At 39.1% G+C, this 15,363-nt stretch overlaps 1 protein-coding gene across 2 annotated transcripts in view; it reads left to right on the top strand.

Annotated features, from left to right (window-relative positions):
- LOC117677329 (serine/threonine-protein kinase TNNI3K) overlaps positions 1-15,363 on the top strand; it is a 238,156-nt gene that overhangs the window by 94,792 nt on the left and 128,001 nt on the right. For both annotated transcript variants that reach the window (XM_087889820.1, XM_060689981.2), the window contains 5 exons: positions 52-108; positions 8,092-8,184; positions 8,262-8,319; positions 8,440-8,634; positions 11,632-11,736. In XM_087889820.1, coding sequence (XP_087745946.1) covers positions 52-108; positions 8,092-8,184; positions 8,262-8,319; positions 8,440-8,634; positions 11,632-11,736 — 508 coding nt within the window. The remainder of the gene's footprint in view (positions 1-51; positions 109-8,091; positions 8,185-8,261; positions 8,320-8,439; positions 8,635-11,631; positions 11,737-15,363) is intronic.

Below are 15,363 nucleotides of genomic sequence, written 5' to 3' on the forward strand. Positions count from 1 at the left end.
TATACGTTTTGTAAAGACTTGTAAGGTTTATTTTCTTTTTTAAAATTTCAGATGGGTCATACGTGTCAGTTCCTTCTCCTCTAGGGAAGATTAAAAGTATGACTAAAGGTATGTTGATTACTAAGAATTTTATTTTTAATATCTTACCAAAAAATACTTTTATTGTAGGTAGGTAAATTTTTGAGAAACTGGCTTATTAATCTTTATAGCTTTTTTTCTCATGCTGAAGTTTTATTAAGGCTGAGGTAGGTTAGATTCATCTTCTCAACTTATCCACAGGCACACTTAAATCAGTGAGAGAATTTCTGAGCCTTTTTATCTTGGATGGGATACTATCTACACAATCTGTTCCTCAAGTGAGGCTTGCCAGCTTTTTCATTCAAATCTTCCCTGTATTTGAGAGCTTGCAAGAAATTTAACAGGCAGAGTCTTGGCTATAGCTCCATACTAGGGGGAAAAATACAGCTGCCATTTTTTTCTACAATTTTTCCCCCTGTAAGGAAGCTATTAAGAAACAAAAAGGCTATCAGAAATAAGCCAGGAAACCTAAGCACTAAAGCTCAACGATATTGAAAATTGGTAACACCAGAGATGAGGCCAAAATGGAAAATGTATTTTATTTCAAACCTATAGTAAAACAGTACAACCCAGGAGTTTTGTTGAATTTGAGTTTGCCAAGGTTTGATGGGGAAAAAACTCAGATTTGGCTGTTCTGTGTTGTGTTGACACAAAACTTCAAACAATTTTAAGAAATAGTGAAGACTCAAAACTATCTTGGAAAGCAAAAATTTGGATGCTTGCTACCTAGCAGCAAAGAGATTCCCAAAATAGCATGCTTGGCATCATGTTTGTGGCTCAGATAGGGTAAATAGCCTGTCTGCTTTGAATTCAGGATATAAGTAGCGTCAAGGAATTGTGCAGCAGGGGTCCAAATGAAGTCATAGATGCTGACACGTACTTGTACTTTTATATAAATAATTTCACATCTATATATACACCAAACAGTCAGGCACATCACTACATCATGAGGCAAATCACCAGATATCACAGAACAGAAAACAAGCACATAGAAGTAAAAGGCGGAGAAAAAGGAAACCCAGTAACCAATCATAACATAGATTACTTCATGCAGGAGCCAGCACTCCCCAACCAATCAAATGACCACTGTGTGTTCTGGCCCACTATCTTTTCTAACTATTAAATATCTTAACATTGGTCCTCGACTTATGATCACAATTGGGACTCAAAAATTTATTGTTCAGTGGTGTGTGCTATTACGTGCATTACACAGCCATACCTGATTTTATTACCTTTTTTGCCAAGTCATTAAGCATGACATTATGCGATCACAATTTGCAGCTTTCCCTGCCAACTTCCCCATTGCTTTGCTTCTTGGAAGCCAGCTGGGAAGGTCACAAATGATGATGATGTTAACTCTGGGACTGTGCAACTATTGTAAATGTGAGGTGGTTGCCAACACCCACATCACAATCACATGACCCGTGGGGATGTTGTGACAGTTTTAAATGTGAGGACCAATTGTAAGTCCCTTCTTAGCACATCAGAACATTGAACAATCACTAAGTGAATGGTTTTAAGTTGAGAACTACCTGTAGCTTAATGTGCCTTAATTGAACTCTGTGTTTCTGATCTCTCATACAAGATGCAATCCTTTCAGATCAAGAAACTGTTCCAGAGCTGATCCTGGCATAAAGTATTACAGTCCAGTAGTTATTTTTTTAAAACATATGATCTTGAAGTTGTTTTAGCAATGACCCTTTAATAAAACTATCCTTACCCTTAAATCCTCATGTTCCATTCAACCCTTACATCTTCCAGTGGACTTTCTTTTCATATCTGCCCAGGCTGAATGAAACATTGTACCTTTCCTTTCCTTTCCTTTCCTTTCTTTTCCTTTCCTTTCCTTTCCTTTCCTTTCCTTTCCTTTCCTTTCCTTTCCTTTCCTTTCCTTTCCTTTCCTTTCCCTTCCCTTCCCTATCCTATCCTATCCTATCCTATCCTATCCTATCCTATCCTATCCCTCTTCCCTCTCCTTCCTTGTTTATTCTCTCTCCCTCCCTTCCTCCCTTCCCCCTCTTTCTCCCTCTCTGTCTGTCTCTGTCTGTGTCTCTGTCTCTATCTCTCTTTCTCTCTCCATTGCTATATTACTTCTATGAAGCTGAATTATCAGTAAGGAGTGAAATAACAATCTGTTCCCTGTGTCACAAAGGGAAAAAAGAGGGGGGAAAGAGTTGATAATATTGGAAGGAAGACTGAAAGCATCCATGTGTGTAAATACCTGGAAAGGAGAGGCAAAGCAAGGGGAATAGTGAGGAGGAACAATCTCTCAAGGGAAAAGGCAGGCATTGGTGCTCCAGCCTACAGGGGAGTTGAGTCGATCAGTGAGACTTCCCTTCCTTTGCATGGATGGGAAGGCGAGAAGCAGAGAAATGGCCAATCAGCTCTTGGGCTCTGTTGCCAACTGACTCAATCCAGGCTGAGATTTCTGAAGTTGGCTTAAGAAACAGATGGGAGCAGCGTGGCAGAAAAGCACCTTAGGCAGCAGTGCAGAATTGCCAAAAGTCCTTCGTTTAGTTTTAAGGTTGGAACCGAAGCTAATTTTCAGAAAGAGTTTCAATTAACACCAATGCCTTTATATGCAGCAGTTAGAAACAACAGCGTTCCAGGAACAATGGTCGATTTCTCGTTTGCCGTGGAAGCAGTCAATTGACCCTCTTTCTTGCTTCAGCTTGTTACCCAGACAATATAATGTGCATACACAACAATAGTCATTTTTTCTGGCTACAATCAGTCCAATTCTCAAGATTGGTATACCCCAAACAATTGCTCTAAACAGCTTTTTATGACAATTAGCTCTGCACAGATGGAAAGGGCGAGAAGCAGGGGAATGATCAATCAGGTCTTCCGGTAGACATCCTTCAGACTAAGCACAGCCAGAGAAGCGCTATTTAAATAGACATTTGACCCTTAGAATAGTTATAATATTGAGGCGCCTATGGAATACTTCTTTTGGGACAGAGGATAACAAGGCTTATGTCATATTGTTTGTTTTCTTTGTGACTTTTCAATATCCCACCCCAAGTCTTTCTTGATCAGGGCAGGGAAAAAATATTATTAAATGGATAAACAAACTGGAGCAGAACGTTAAGAGAGAAACTCTGAAGGCATTTAAAAAAAAAGCAGAAAAGGAAAGGTCTCTGTTAAATGCATGTGAATGGGTATCTAACATGGTTAGCAGTACTACCACACAGACACACACACACAAAATAATTAGAAGAATTGATTTCTTATTTCTTCAAATAAGAAAACAGGGCTTATGGAAGGGGCAGTGGATTTTTAGGAGATGAGAATGCCCTTTTACATTAGTAGGAGGCTTTGAAAAGCAAGAAAGTGAAGACATGGGTAAAACATCTTTCATCCTCTCTCTGTCTAATTAAACTATCACCCGCTCCATTAAATAAAATAAAAATTTAAATTTAAACAGAATAGACTACCTATGAGGGTTAGGAATGGAACATAATGTGCTGGGATTATCTTCCTTTCTCTGTGGAAAGTTCCAACTGGTGTTAATGGTGGAGAGATTTACCCCAACCCCCTGATGTGTGGCGTATCACAGAGATTATTGTGCTGCCACACCCTCACCCCATAATTTAACATAACATGAAAGTACTTGGTAGGATCACCTTTTGGGTTGGAGTAAGGTATCATCAGTGTGCAGTGTTCTGGCCCATTGGCTGCCAGCAGAGCTACAGCAGACGAGGAGGTTGAGGGGGAGCTTGGGCCAGCTTCGGAGCCTTTGGAAAGCTTTGATGAGGAAACAGAAACAGAGGCAGATGCAGAGCCAGGGCAGTCTGTCCACCCTCAGCTGGAGAGGCAGCTGTCTTTGGGGCCTGAACTGAGTGAGAGGGAGGAATTGATGGGGCCCATCCCAGATGTGCATATGTGTAGAGAGGAGAGGAGAGTAACGGAAGGCAATAAGCAGGCTCTCAGGGAAAAGAAGACGCTAGCCAACCCCTCCCTGACTGGGAAATAAATAGTAGGGGTTTGGGAGTGGCCTGTTGTTGCAGACAACCGTTCGTTTTCCAGTTTACATCAATCAAGTCGGATTCCTTTGCCAGAATCAGGTTTGTCGGGATTAATTGCTCTGTATTTGAGGTGCCAACTGAGTCTCCCTGCTGGGAAATAACAGAGAGTGAATTTGTCTCAGCCAGTGTGAACAGGGACTGTTCTTGCTTGGCTTAATCATTGAAAGGACTTTTTATCTTGAGTTCTCATGTGAACAGAGACTGTTGCCCGGTTTCAGAAAGGGAAAAGACTTTCATTTGTGACTAATTACTTTTGGTTTTGTTTATCCAATGTGAACAAAGACTGTCCCTGCCCTGTTTTAAAATATAGAGTTTGATTTACTCGTGAGTAAGCAGTTTCTCATTACTTGTGAAGGCTGGGTATGAACATGCAGATGGTTACTTAGTTGTATATCTTGACCCAAGTCAACTACCTGATCCTGTGAGCTGTGTGTGCCCAGTGGTGGGCTGCTGCCGGTTCAGACCAGTTCAGCCAAACAGGTAGTTCCGACGATCAGCTGCCCCCCCCACCCCCGCCCTATCCTGTCCTATATTTTCATCTTTCTGGATCAGCTGATTCGCGCAGCGCAGCTGATTTTCGCTCCTCCGCTGTTCTACTTACCGGGGCTGCCTTAGAAGATAAGCAGCTGAGCTTCAAATGGCTGTATTTTGAATGTGTGCAAACCTGCATGTGTGCACAAAACCCACACTCACTGAACTGGTTGTTAAACTGATTGCAGCCCACCACTGATTGTGCCCATTCCTGAATCCAGAGCACCTCCAGGCAATCACTCATGTCCTGGCCACCTTGTATATGTACTACTGAAATACACCCATGTGACTCTTTGATTTATAAGATAGTTTCCAGGTGCAATGCAAGGTGCTGGTTATCACCTATAAACCCTTCGTGGCATAGGCCTGCTTATCTGAGGAGCTTTCTATCTTCAATAAATTCTGCCCTTTTCTTTGGTCAGACACAATTGGCATGCTGTGGTCAAACAATCCTTTCTGATGGCATCCAGGAAGTGGGCTTCTCTGTCACTGTGCCTGCTCTCTAGAACAACATTATCCCAAAGATATTGATGCCTTCTGCCCTGCCTTCATTCTAAATGTCATTAAAAACATGGCTTTTCCCCCCAGGCATATCATAGGATTTTCTCTACTGAGTTGAATGTTCATCTGTTCTAGACATCTTATATGTCTTTTCTGTTCCTTTGGTGGTTTGGGTTTTTTTTTTTTTTGTATTGTTGTTGTTTGCAATGTTGCAAGCCACCCAGATTTGTCTCGAGTTAAGTGGCCTAATAAACAAATATTAGCTCATAACTCATTCTTCAGTTTCTCTTCAATGGCAGTTAGATCCTGAATGGTTCTCTAACTGTGACAATTGTTCTTTAAATTTCTGCTGATTCACACCAAAACTGCCCCCAGATCCCACTTAAAGGCTAAACCAATAACCCCAGAGTTATGATAGCCTTTTCTGCTGCACCAGTCCAGGCTGGAGAATTCAGAAGATAACAGCCCAGTTATAAGAGGCAAGAGAACAACAATTACATCACCTAAAACAGAACAAAATACTTTCTTTATATGCAAATCAGTCATACTTTGGTCTAAACTCAAAAGAAAATACCACCATCAAAACAGGTGTGTTTTCTTCTGTATATGACTCACTTGAAACAGCTATATTTAAAACCATTTTGCACACCTATAGATAAGATTTTCTTGCCTAATTCAATTCCTGGACTAATTTCAGTAAGAGAGAGGAAAGTGTAGACGAGGCAAATCATAATATGGAGTGATATAGAATATATAAGAATGTCAAAGCAAATTGTAAAGTCTGCTTTATGATAGACTATACTTAGCAGCTAATGTTTAAGAGTATTGTGTATTGTGCAATGAGCAGGGTTTAACATAGCTCCTTAACAGCCACTACTTATACAACATTTCCACTATGTCCAAGTTAATTGTGAAGCTTCATGCTCACATGCCATTATCAATCCTGGACAGAAGATTAACTGAAGTTCTCCTGCTGAGCTAAAGGAATGAGTGTCGAAAGAGAACTTTTCAAATGAACAGAGGCAGTTCTCCATTGGCAGGAAATTCTGTTTCTTCCATCCCTTGACTTCTCATGCTCCCTTCCTATACAGGTAGTCCTCGATTTATGACCACAATTGACCCCAAAATTTCTGACATTAAGTGAAACATTTGTGAAGTGAGTTTTGTCCCATTTTATGATGTTTCTTGCCTCAGTTGTTAAGTGAATCACTGCAGTTGATAAGTTAGTAACTCGGTTGTTAAGTGAATCTGGCTTCCCCGTTGATTTGCTTGTCAGAAGGTCGCAAAAGGGGATCACATGACTGTGGCACAGGAATGGTCATAATTATGAACCAGTTGCCAAGCATCTGAATTTTGATCACACGATCATGGGGATGCTGCAAAGGTTGTAACAATGAAAAACAGTTGTAAGTCACTTTTTTCAGTGCTGTTGTAACTTTGAACAGTCACTAAATGAACTGTTGTTGTCAAGGACTACCTGTATTACAGATCACATGTGCCACACCACCATCTCTCTGCTCTTTTTAAGATGAGAGGAGTAATGACTTTATTTTTATTATATTGGTGCAATAGAATAGAGGGGACTCAGGATGACACAGGCTTGTGACTCAGGCTGGTGTAGATTTTTGTGTTTTGTGCATTGTCAGGTGGAGGAAGCAGTTGTCAACTATGCCATGGAACTCAAAATGACCTCATCACAAACTATTGTTGTCATTGGGACATTCCCAGGCCTCTTTGTAGGGACACTGGGGAAGACATGCCATGTGGAAATACCTTAAAAACAGTGGTGGGTTTCAAAAAATTTTACTACCAGTTCTGTGGGTGTGGCTTGATGGGCATGGCATGGCTTGGTGGGCATGGCTTGGTAAGCGTGACAGGGGAAGGATAGTGTAAAATCTCCATTCCCTCCCTAATCCAGGGTAAAGTTATTGCAAAATCCCCATTTCCTCCCAATCAGCCTGGGATTTGGGAGGCAGAGAATAGATGGGGGTGGGGCCAGTCAGAATTGTTACTACCGGTTCTCTGAACTACTCAAAATTTCTGCTACTGGTTCTCTAGAACTGGTTAGAACCTGCTGAAACTCACCTCAGCTTAAAAGTCTCAGTGATTTGGATGGTTGGAAGTTTGGCTTAAATTCAGTAAGAACTGTAATTGAGAAAAGCTGTACATAGAGCATAAAGTATTCACTGACATTATTGCAAAACCTCCTATGTCACTAGGACATCATTCTTACTGAGATTTGTTTTTTATATATTTCAAAATTAGTATTGATAATAACATAAGTTTCATTTGATTTAGTTTGTGCCTTCATTTTAAAAGAATCTTTAAAATTATGTCTGTAAAGCTAAAACAAGTCAGTCATTCTCTTGATTCGTGTCCTTTCTTAATTTTCTTTCCAAATAAAAGCTCTGAGTTCTGTAAGAGATTTATTCTGCCCATCTGATCAAGAGACATATTCAAATGTTTCTTTGAGAAATGTTTGGGTGGACCTCTTATAGCAGAGCACATGGAATAATAAATTAATCTACAAATTAAGTTGTGTATCAAATCCAATTCCAGGAGTCACTCAACAGTAGATCGCAATGGCAATGGAAATAGCTTCATAAGCTTCTGTTAGACAGACAAGGAACTAATTCCTTGTATAAAGGATTTTCTGCAGCCATTACATGATGCAGATAGAGTATGCATACGAACTGGAGCACTGTTCTTTTAGTGATAAGCTTCTAAACCCAAAAAGCTCTAAGACGGATAGGATGTTGAAAATTTGTTTATTTTGTGGACTCTTTGTAAGATACTAAAACAAAGAGGAGCTGAGATACTAGCTAACCAATGTATAATTTAAAAGATGGCAATTTATTTATTTGTTTCATAGTGTGAAAATTTGTTTTGTAGGATGTAATTTATTTATTTGCTGCTAAATTCAAGGCTTTTAGTACACATTTTTGCTTTACAGAAAAGGCAGATGTTCTCCTACTTCGTGCTGGTTTGCCATCCCATTTTCACCTCCAGCTCTCAGAAATAGAGTTCCATGAAATTATTGGCTCAGGTAAAAGCAAGTGGAAAATATGCTCATTTTAGCATACGCACACATATACTTATCGGTATGTTCTTAATTTGTTGCAGGATCATTTGGAAAGGTGTACAAAGGAAGGTGCAGAAATAAAATAGTTGCAATCAAACGGTAACATTAATAGTATCTTCTATTCAGTTATTTTATTAATGAATTATGATTTTAAATTTGCACCCTTAAAGCTATTATATATATATACATAAAAATATATATTCTTTTTTTCTTTATCAGTTACCGAGCCAATACCTATTGCTCTAAATCAGATGTCGATATGTTTTGCCGTGAAGTTTCCATTCTGTGCCGACTCAATCATCCTTGTGTTATTCAATTTGTTGGTGCTTGCTTGGACGATCCAAGTCAGTTTGCCATAGTCACTCAATATATATCTGGAGGATCTCTCTTTTCACTGTTGCATGAGCAAAAAAGGTAAATTGACCTATCACAACCATATTAATTTAAGGCAGAGTGGATTGGCCAGAGGTGAGCACTCAAGGAGAGCTTCTTGCATGGGTTCCATGAATTTGCCCAAAGCCCACAATGACCCTATCTATAGTTAGCTGTACACTGAGATCCTTAGTGATCCAGTGGAAAAGGAAAGAAGAAGAAAATTGATGAGGCAATGGAGAAAGGACTGCAGAAGGAGGAGAAAAGAGGTGATAAGTTACACTGGTATGAAAAAAGTGAGAGTAAAGTAAAATGTACAATGCAAAAATATACACAGAACTAGTAGCTTGGAAAGTAAAGTAAATTAAGAGCATGAGGAGGTTGCATGTTACAACAGAGAGCTGTAAAACAGACAGGCTGACATTCTTTAGAAGCAGCGACACTGTCAAGCAGGGTTCAGGCTTCAAACCTGAGGTATGGTTTCAAGTTGCCTCAAAATGATTACCGTAACCTAAGAATTCCTGGTGATCATATCTTTCTGATTCCAAGAATATTTATAGAGATGAAATATATACCTTACTTATATATTCTTCCAAGACAAGTCAAGGTGCACAAAAGCAGTTGCCTGTTACTAAAGATCCAGTGAACAGGTTTAATAAACCGTAGTGATCATTCGTCTGATCTAGAATTTTTCTTTTTCCTTTAGTCACAGATTATTTTCTGCACTTTTCCATGGGAAGGCTATGACAATTAGCTTTGGGAAAAAATATTGAGTAGTTTTCTCAACTATATTGACCCAAATTCCTCAGTGGAGATAACCAGTTGGAAAAATAGTCCATGCCTAAATTTCATTCTGGCAGGTGTTGGTTCAGGAGACTTCTTGGCATAAATCAACTCACTTTCTACAGACATAATTATAAATATGAGATATTGATACAAGCATCCAATCCTTATCACAACATTAATATGATGTCAGAATCAGAGAGTTGGAAGAGACCTTGGAGCTCTTCTAGTCCAATCTCCTGCTCAAGCAGGAAACCCTATACCCGTGATGGTAAACCTATGTTACGTGTGGCGCAGGTGGCATGTGTAGGTGGGCACGTGAGCTCAGCTCTGGCATGCATGCATGCACTGGCCAGCTGATTTTCGGGCCTTCAGGACCCACCAGAAGTAGGGAAACAGGCTGTTTTCCGGAGGGTCTCGGGGGTGGTGGGTCTCGGGGGGGGATGTTTTTCTCTCTCCCCAGGCTCTAGAGCCTTTCTAGGAGTCTGGGGAGGGTGAGTCCGGGGTGAGTCTGGGGCAAGTCTGGGGTGGGACCGGAAGTTGGCAAACGGGCCATTTCCAGCCTCCTGAGGGCCTCCGGGGAGGGTGGGGAAGGCCATTTTCACCCTCCCCAGATTCCTAGAAAAGCTCTGGAGCCTGGGGACAGCAAAATATAGGCCTTCTGATCCCAGCAGAAGTTGGCAAATGGGCCATTTCCGGTCTCTGGAGGGCCTCCAGGGGGGGAGGCCATTTTTGCCCTTCCCAGACTCCTAAAATGGCTCTGGAGCCTGGTGAGAGAGAAAAACGGGCCTACTGGGCCATCACGTACCAGGAGCAAGGGGAGCGGGGGGGGGTCGCACATGCATGCATGGGGGCAGAGTGCATAGAATTATGGATGTGCACCCCCCCTGCTCCTGGCATGCAATGGCAAAAAGGTTAGCCATCACTGCCTATACAGTTTCAGACAAATGGTTGTCCAATCTCTTCTTAAAAACCTCCAGCCTTGGAGTATCCACAACTTCTGAAGGCAAGTCATTCCACTCATTAATTGTTCTTCAGAAAATTTTTCCTTAATCACGATGTCCATCTTGACATCATGATACAAGCTCCATTTCCTTTTATTTGTGTTGCAATATTGCATGAAAATGTTTTGTCTCTTGCTCTCCTAGGGATTGCTATGCATGTTGAAATTTCACGTAATGCCATTACCATCATTATTATCCATAGGCCACATTCTCCATATGCGTGCCTGGTTGAGTTGATTTATTCATTATGTTTCAAGGCTTCATATTGGAGATTTTTAAAAAAAATCTAAAAAAGAAAATCCTAAATAAACAAATGAACAAATAAGCAAACATCTCCTTTCCTGATTTGATCAGTTTCTCCATTCCAGGGTTTAAATATAATTGGTTACAAATACACCAACAGTATTTTGAAAATATGACTGAAAGCAGTCAGCAAAAGTTATTTATCATTCTTATGTAGGAAACAGTAGCTGCAGCATAAAGAATCTTAAGCAAATGTGTTTCTACATTTGCCCATCTATTCTCTCCATATTGATTAATAGATATGTTTGCCGTCTGATTTTGCTCTCTGTCTCGGAAACATTACAATTTGCAATATACTGATAAATACAGGAAAGGATTATGCATAACGATTGGGTTTAGGCTTCCTCCATGAAAATAACAAATCTATTCCTTTTACGCCTGCCTCAGGGGAGCTTCCATTTACCATGAGATTAGTAAGGCATGAGCATAAATTCCAGGAACAACATGAATTGTAACAAGGAGCAAGGTGGGCAAATAATGAGATCCTGATATCATTTCACAAATGATGCTACTTACATCCTTGCATCAAACATTGTGCCTTGACTGGCACAAATTACATAATTGCATCCTTTTAACAATACACCTGTCGTCATTTTGACATCCTAGTAGTAATGAATGTTCACGCTCATCATGAGATATGTTCTATCTTGTCTTTTCCACCATGTTTTTCTAAAGATTATTGGACTATCAAATCTATTATTGGAAGATATTAGAAGAGATAGAATAGTAGGTAAATGAATAACTTATCTAAGTTCTAATTAAGAACAAACCTATTGCAAATTAGAGATAATTTCTCATTTTAAATTGCTTGGAGAGACAAATTGATTTGCTTATGACAAATACTAGTTATCAATTTAGTTACTAATCAGGAGGTCTGACAAATTCATTTCACCTGTCTCTAATTTGATGAAGGCAAGTCTTTTTATTTTTTTTTTTGTCTTCATTGCAGAAACCTCGACTTGCAGTCCAAATTAATCATTGCAGTAGATGTTGCTAAAGGTATGGAGTATCTTCACAATCTTACCCAGCCAATTATACATCGTGACTTAAACAGGTACATTGTCGTTGATGACGCTGAAATCATTAACCACAATTTTGAAATATATGTATGTATGATGGTAATATCTTCAACAGTCAAATGCTGAAGCTTTCATCTGAAGATCATAACTGATCCTATAATGCTTCCAAAACTGACCAATGTTGTGCTCAGAAAAAGGATAATTTGATAACAGTGGCCTGAACAGACTTAAGGAATACCTGAAAATGCACATTCAGGTGAAGTTAAAAATGTCAAGTGCCAGGGGAATCAGGAGATTCAGGTAGTTCAAATGAGTATAAAGATTTACTGCAAACTTAAGCTTTTTACAAAAATCTGAACTACTAACAGTCAAGGAAAATGAGCAGGAATAAGAAAGCATTCAAGGTGACTGGACTTAGACCTCTTGCAGGTGTGCATGGACTCATGACTAATGACATGTTTGACCCCCTCCCCTCAGACTCAGCCTGGTCATGTCCTACAAAAAAATGGGGAATACCAACCCTTCATTTTCCAATTTTCCCTTAAAATGAAATAAAGATCCTAGCTCTGGCATTTTTTGGTGAATATGTCAGTTCTAAGAATTCCAAAAAGAAGAATTGAACATTATGTAATCCATAGTCCTATAGTTCCAAAGACAACATCCACAGGATTGATTATTTCCATTCCCTATGATATTAAACTTTGGCTTAGCATCGTTAGAAAAAAATCGAACATGGCATCCTCTTTTTCCACCACTCTTTATGATTATTTGCATCAAAGGTTGAAAGAAGTGTAGTGACTTGAGTAGCACTGAGGCGACCAACAAACTGGTTTTATTGTATTCTCTCTCATCCCGCACAAGAGAAATTCTTTAGAAATGGAAAAGAGTAAAAATATACTTAGGTATCTCTCCTCAGCTCTGCCCTGTTGGCCTTCAGGGCATTTGGTCAGAGTAATAGTTCTGCCTAATTGTATTTTGTTTCATAGTCATAGGAGAAACCAGAAGGGAGAAAATGTGATATAAATAGTCTGTTGCCATTCTCACTACTTGTCTCTGAGTGCAGGTAGCTAGGAACAGAAGGCAGACAGAGCAATAGAAACCAACAACTTGTAGGAAGAATGTATAAAGGTTGGAGGAAAAAAAATTAAATCTGTTTATCTCCTAATGAGATGTAACTCACTCAGCATCAGGAGATAATTGATCCCTTTAAACTTCTTGAAGCAGACCAAGCCTCTCCCTTAGCCTTTGATGGAGAAGTCTTATGCTTGTTGTTTAATAGTTTTAGAAATACTTTTGATGTTTCTTATCCTTTCTTGATGGCAGGCTCTGCCAATTATATCGGGGGAGATGAAGTAGCCCACTGACTTGGAAGTAATCTTCCCTAGCTCATTTCTTAAAACCGCCTGCAACTTTTGAGTTTCATTGTAATAATTAATTCCTAATTTGAAAGACATCAACTGTCTCTCATGCTTGAGATAATTTTGGAAGTAATTAATTCATCCATCCTGATTTATTAACTCAGTGGGAGCGCAGGTGATTATTATTAGAGCAGCCTACCAACCTGCTTTGTATTGCAGACATTTATTGAATCTGATATGTAAGGGAACCAAAATGTACTCTTTGCAAAGGAGCAAAAGTTTTGATTTTATGTTTTACTGATACTCTTTTTAAAATTTTAAAAATAACATTTTTCACTTTCAAAAAGTACATTTTTCCAAAATTAAAAATACTTTCCCCCCTTCAGACCACCTCATCTTGAATTAACTAAGATCAAACAAACATAATTAAAAGAAAAAAATGTTCTTCACAATCAAAGAGTTACTCATACTTGCAGAAGAAAGTTGATAAAACTAGAAATTCCCAGCGGTATCTGAGAAAATACAGGTAGTCCTTGATTTACAACAGTCTGCTTAGTGACTGTTCGAAGTTACAACTGCATTGGAAAAAAAGTGACTTATGATCATTTTTCACACTTACGACCATTTTGGCAACCCCAGAGTCATGTGATTTACATTTGGATGCTTGACAACTAACTCACATTTATGACAGTTGCAGTGTCCCAGGTGATCTTGTGATCACTTTCTGACAAGCAAAATCAATGCGGAAATCAGATTCACTTAACGACCACGATACTAATTTAACAACTGCAGTGATTCACTTAACAAATGTAGCAAGAAAAGTCGTAAAATGCAGCAAAACTCACTTAACAAATTTCTCAGCAACATAAATCAATTGTGGCCCTAAATTGAGGATTACCTGTACTTTCCTGGATGGGATGGAATGGGGGAAATTGGAGATGAATAATTCAGGAAGACATCCAAAACTTCAGGCTAGACTTTTCTGAACAAAGAACAGAGAAATTCACTTTTATAGCTACTCCTTAGATCACTCTTAGATCTGCCATTATATATAAACTAAATAGATCAGTTGTGACCTGCATTTTGTATTATATACACAAATGTATATATATTTTGTCAGGCATGTACAGGATTATTAGAACTGCCACCTTTGCTGTGACATTGGAAAAATTACTTTGTGTACATTTTTGTCTCATGTCTGGAGATGAACTCAGCGGAAGCTCCGTAAGAAAACTCACGGTATTTTAAATTATGGCTACTATTTACATCTACTATTGATATTTGATATTAAACTCAAAGTTATATCCGCTTGCATGTGGCTATGAGAAAGAATATTGCTTCGAACAAATTCACTGGTTGAGATAAATAATAAACAAAATGGTATTATAGGACCTTTTTTTTCCTTTCAACAGCCTGTCATCTTTGACTATTAATCTGTAGCAAGCTCAAAGCTTTGCAATACGTTTAGCTGTATGGAAAGATTCCAGGGCTAGTAGCTCCTTTGTCAGGGAATGAAATGGGATTTATCTCTTGAAGCTTTGTGCAGAAACAGAAATGTCTTGCATTTCTAGGCTGTGTAGTAGTGGCAGTGGCTGACAATAGCTGTTCAGGTTCCTATATCCACAGAGTATTAAGAATGGTATAGTGTATTTCATTACACGTTAAGATCAATATGAGACTTCCATTCTGTTTTTAGCTTAAATCTGTTGTATGTATGCCAGCACTTCTCGCAAGATAGGAGAACAAAAATGGAAAGCCAGCTTTCTAGGGATATGATAAAAATAATCATCATGTCTGTATAATTGCATAGAAGACTGGATGCTGTCATGGTGTAGACCCAACTACACCCAACTAGACTCAGCAGGATAATTAACTTTTGTTTTTTACTTACAGTGTGTTTAATGATTCCAAAATTTAGAACAAATTGCAAAATGAAGGTTTACTTGGCACACAATTGCCTTCTTTTGCTATTGTGCCAGAATATAACTTCTTAATACTATTTATTTTTTTATTTAAGATATGATGAGAACAAGACAATGAGAAATAAACATATGCACACAATCCATGTAATTATACACAAAGTCGCCCACATCTGTAGCATCCCTTAAGCCAGGGGTCTCCAATCTTGGCAACTTGGGGAATTCTGGGAGTTGAAGTCCTCCAGGCTTAAAGTTGCCAAGGTTGGAGACCCCTGCCTTGAGCTGCACATGCTCTCTGGGTGGTGCTAATTGGATGTCAGCAATCAGATGCAACTATACTGGCCTTCTGGGCCTCACAGTCATGACAAACAGAAGAGTGTCTATA

Source organism: Pantherophis guttatus, chromosome 3 (genome assembly GCF_059756535.1).
Source record: "Pantherophis guttatus breed Tessera chromosome 3, ASM5975653v1, whole genome shotgun sequence".
In the NCBI taxonomy this organism is placed as follows: domain Eukaryota; kingdom Metazoa; phylum Chordata; class Lepidosauria; order Squamata; family Colubridae; genus Pantherophis; species Pantherophis guttatus.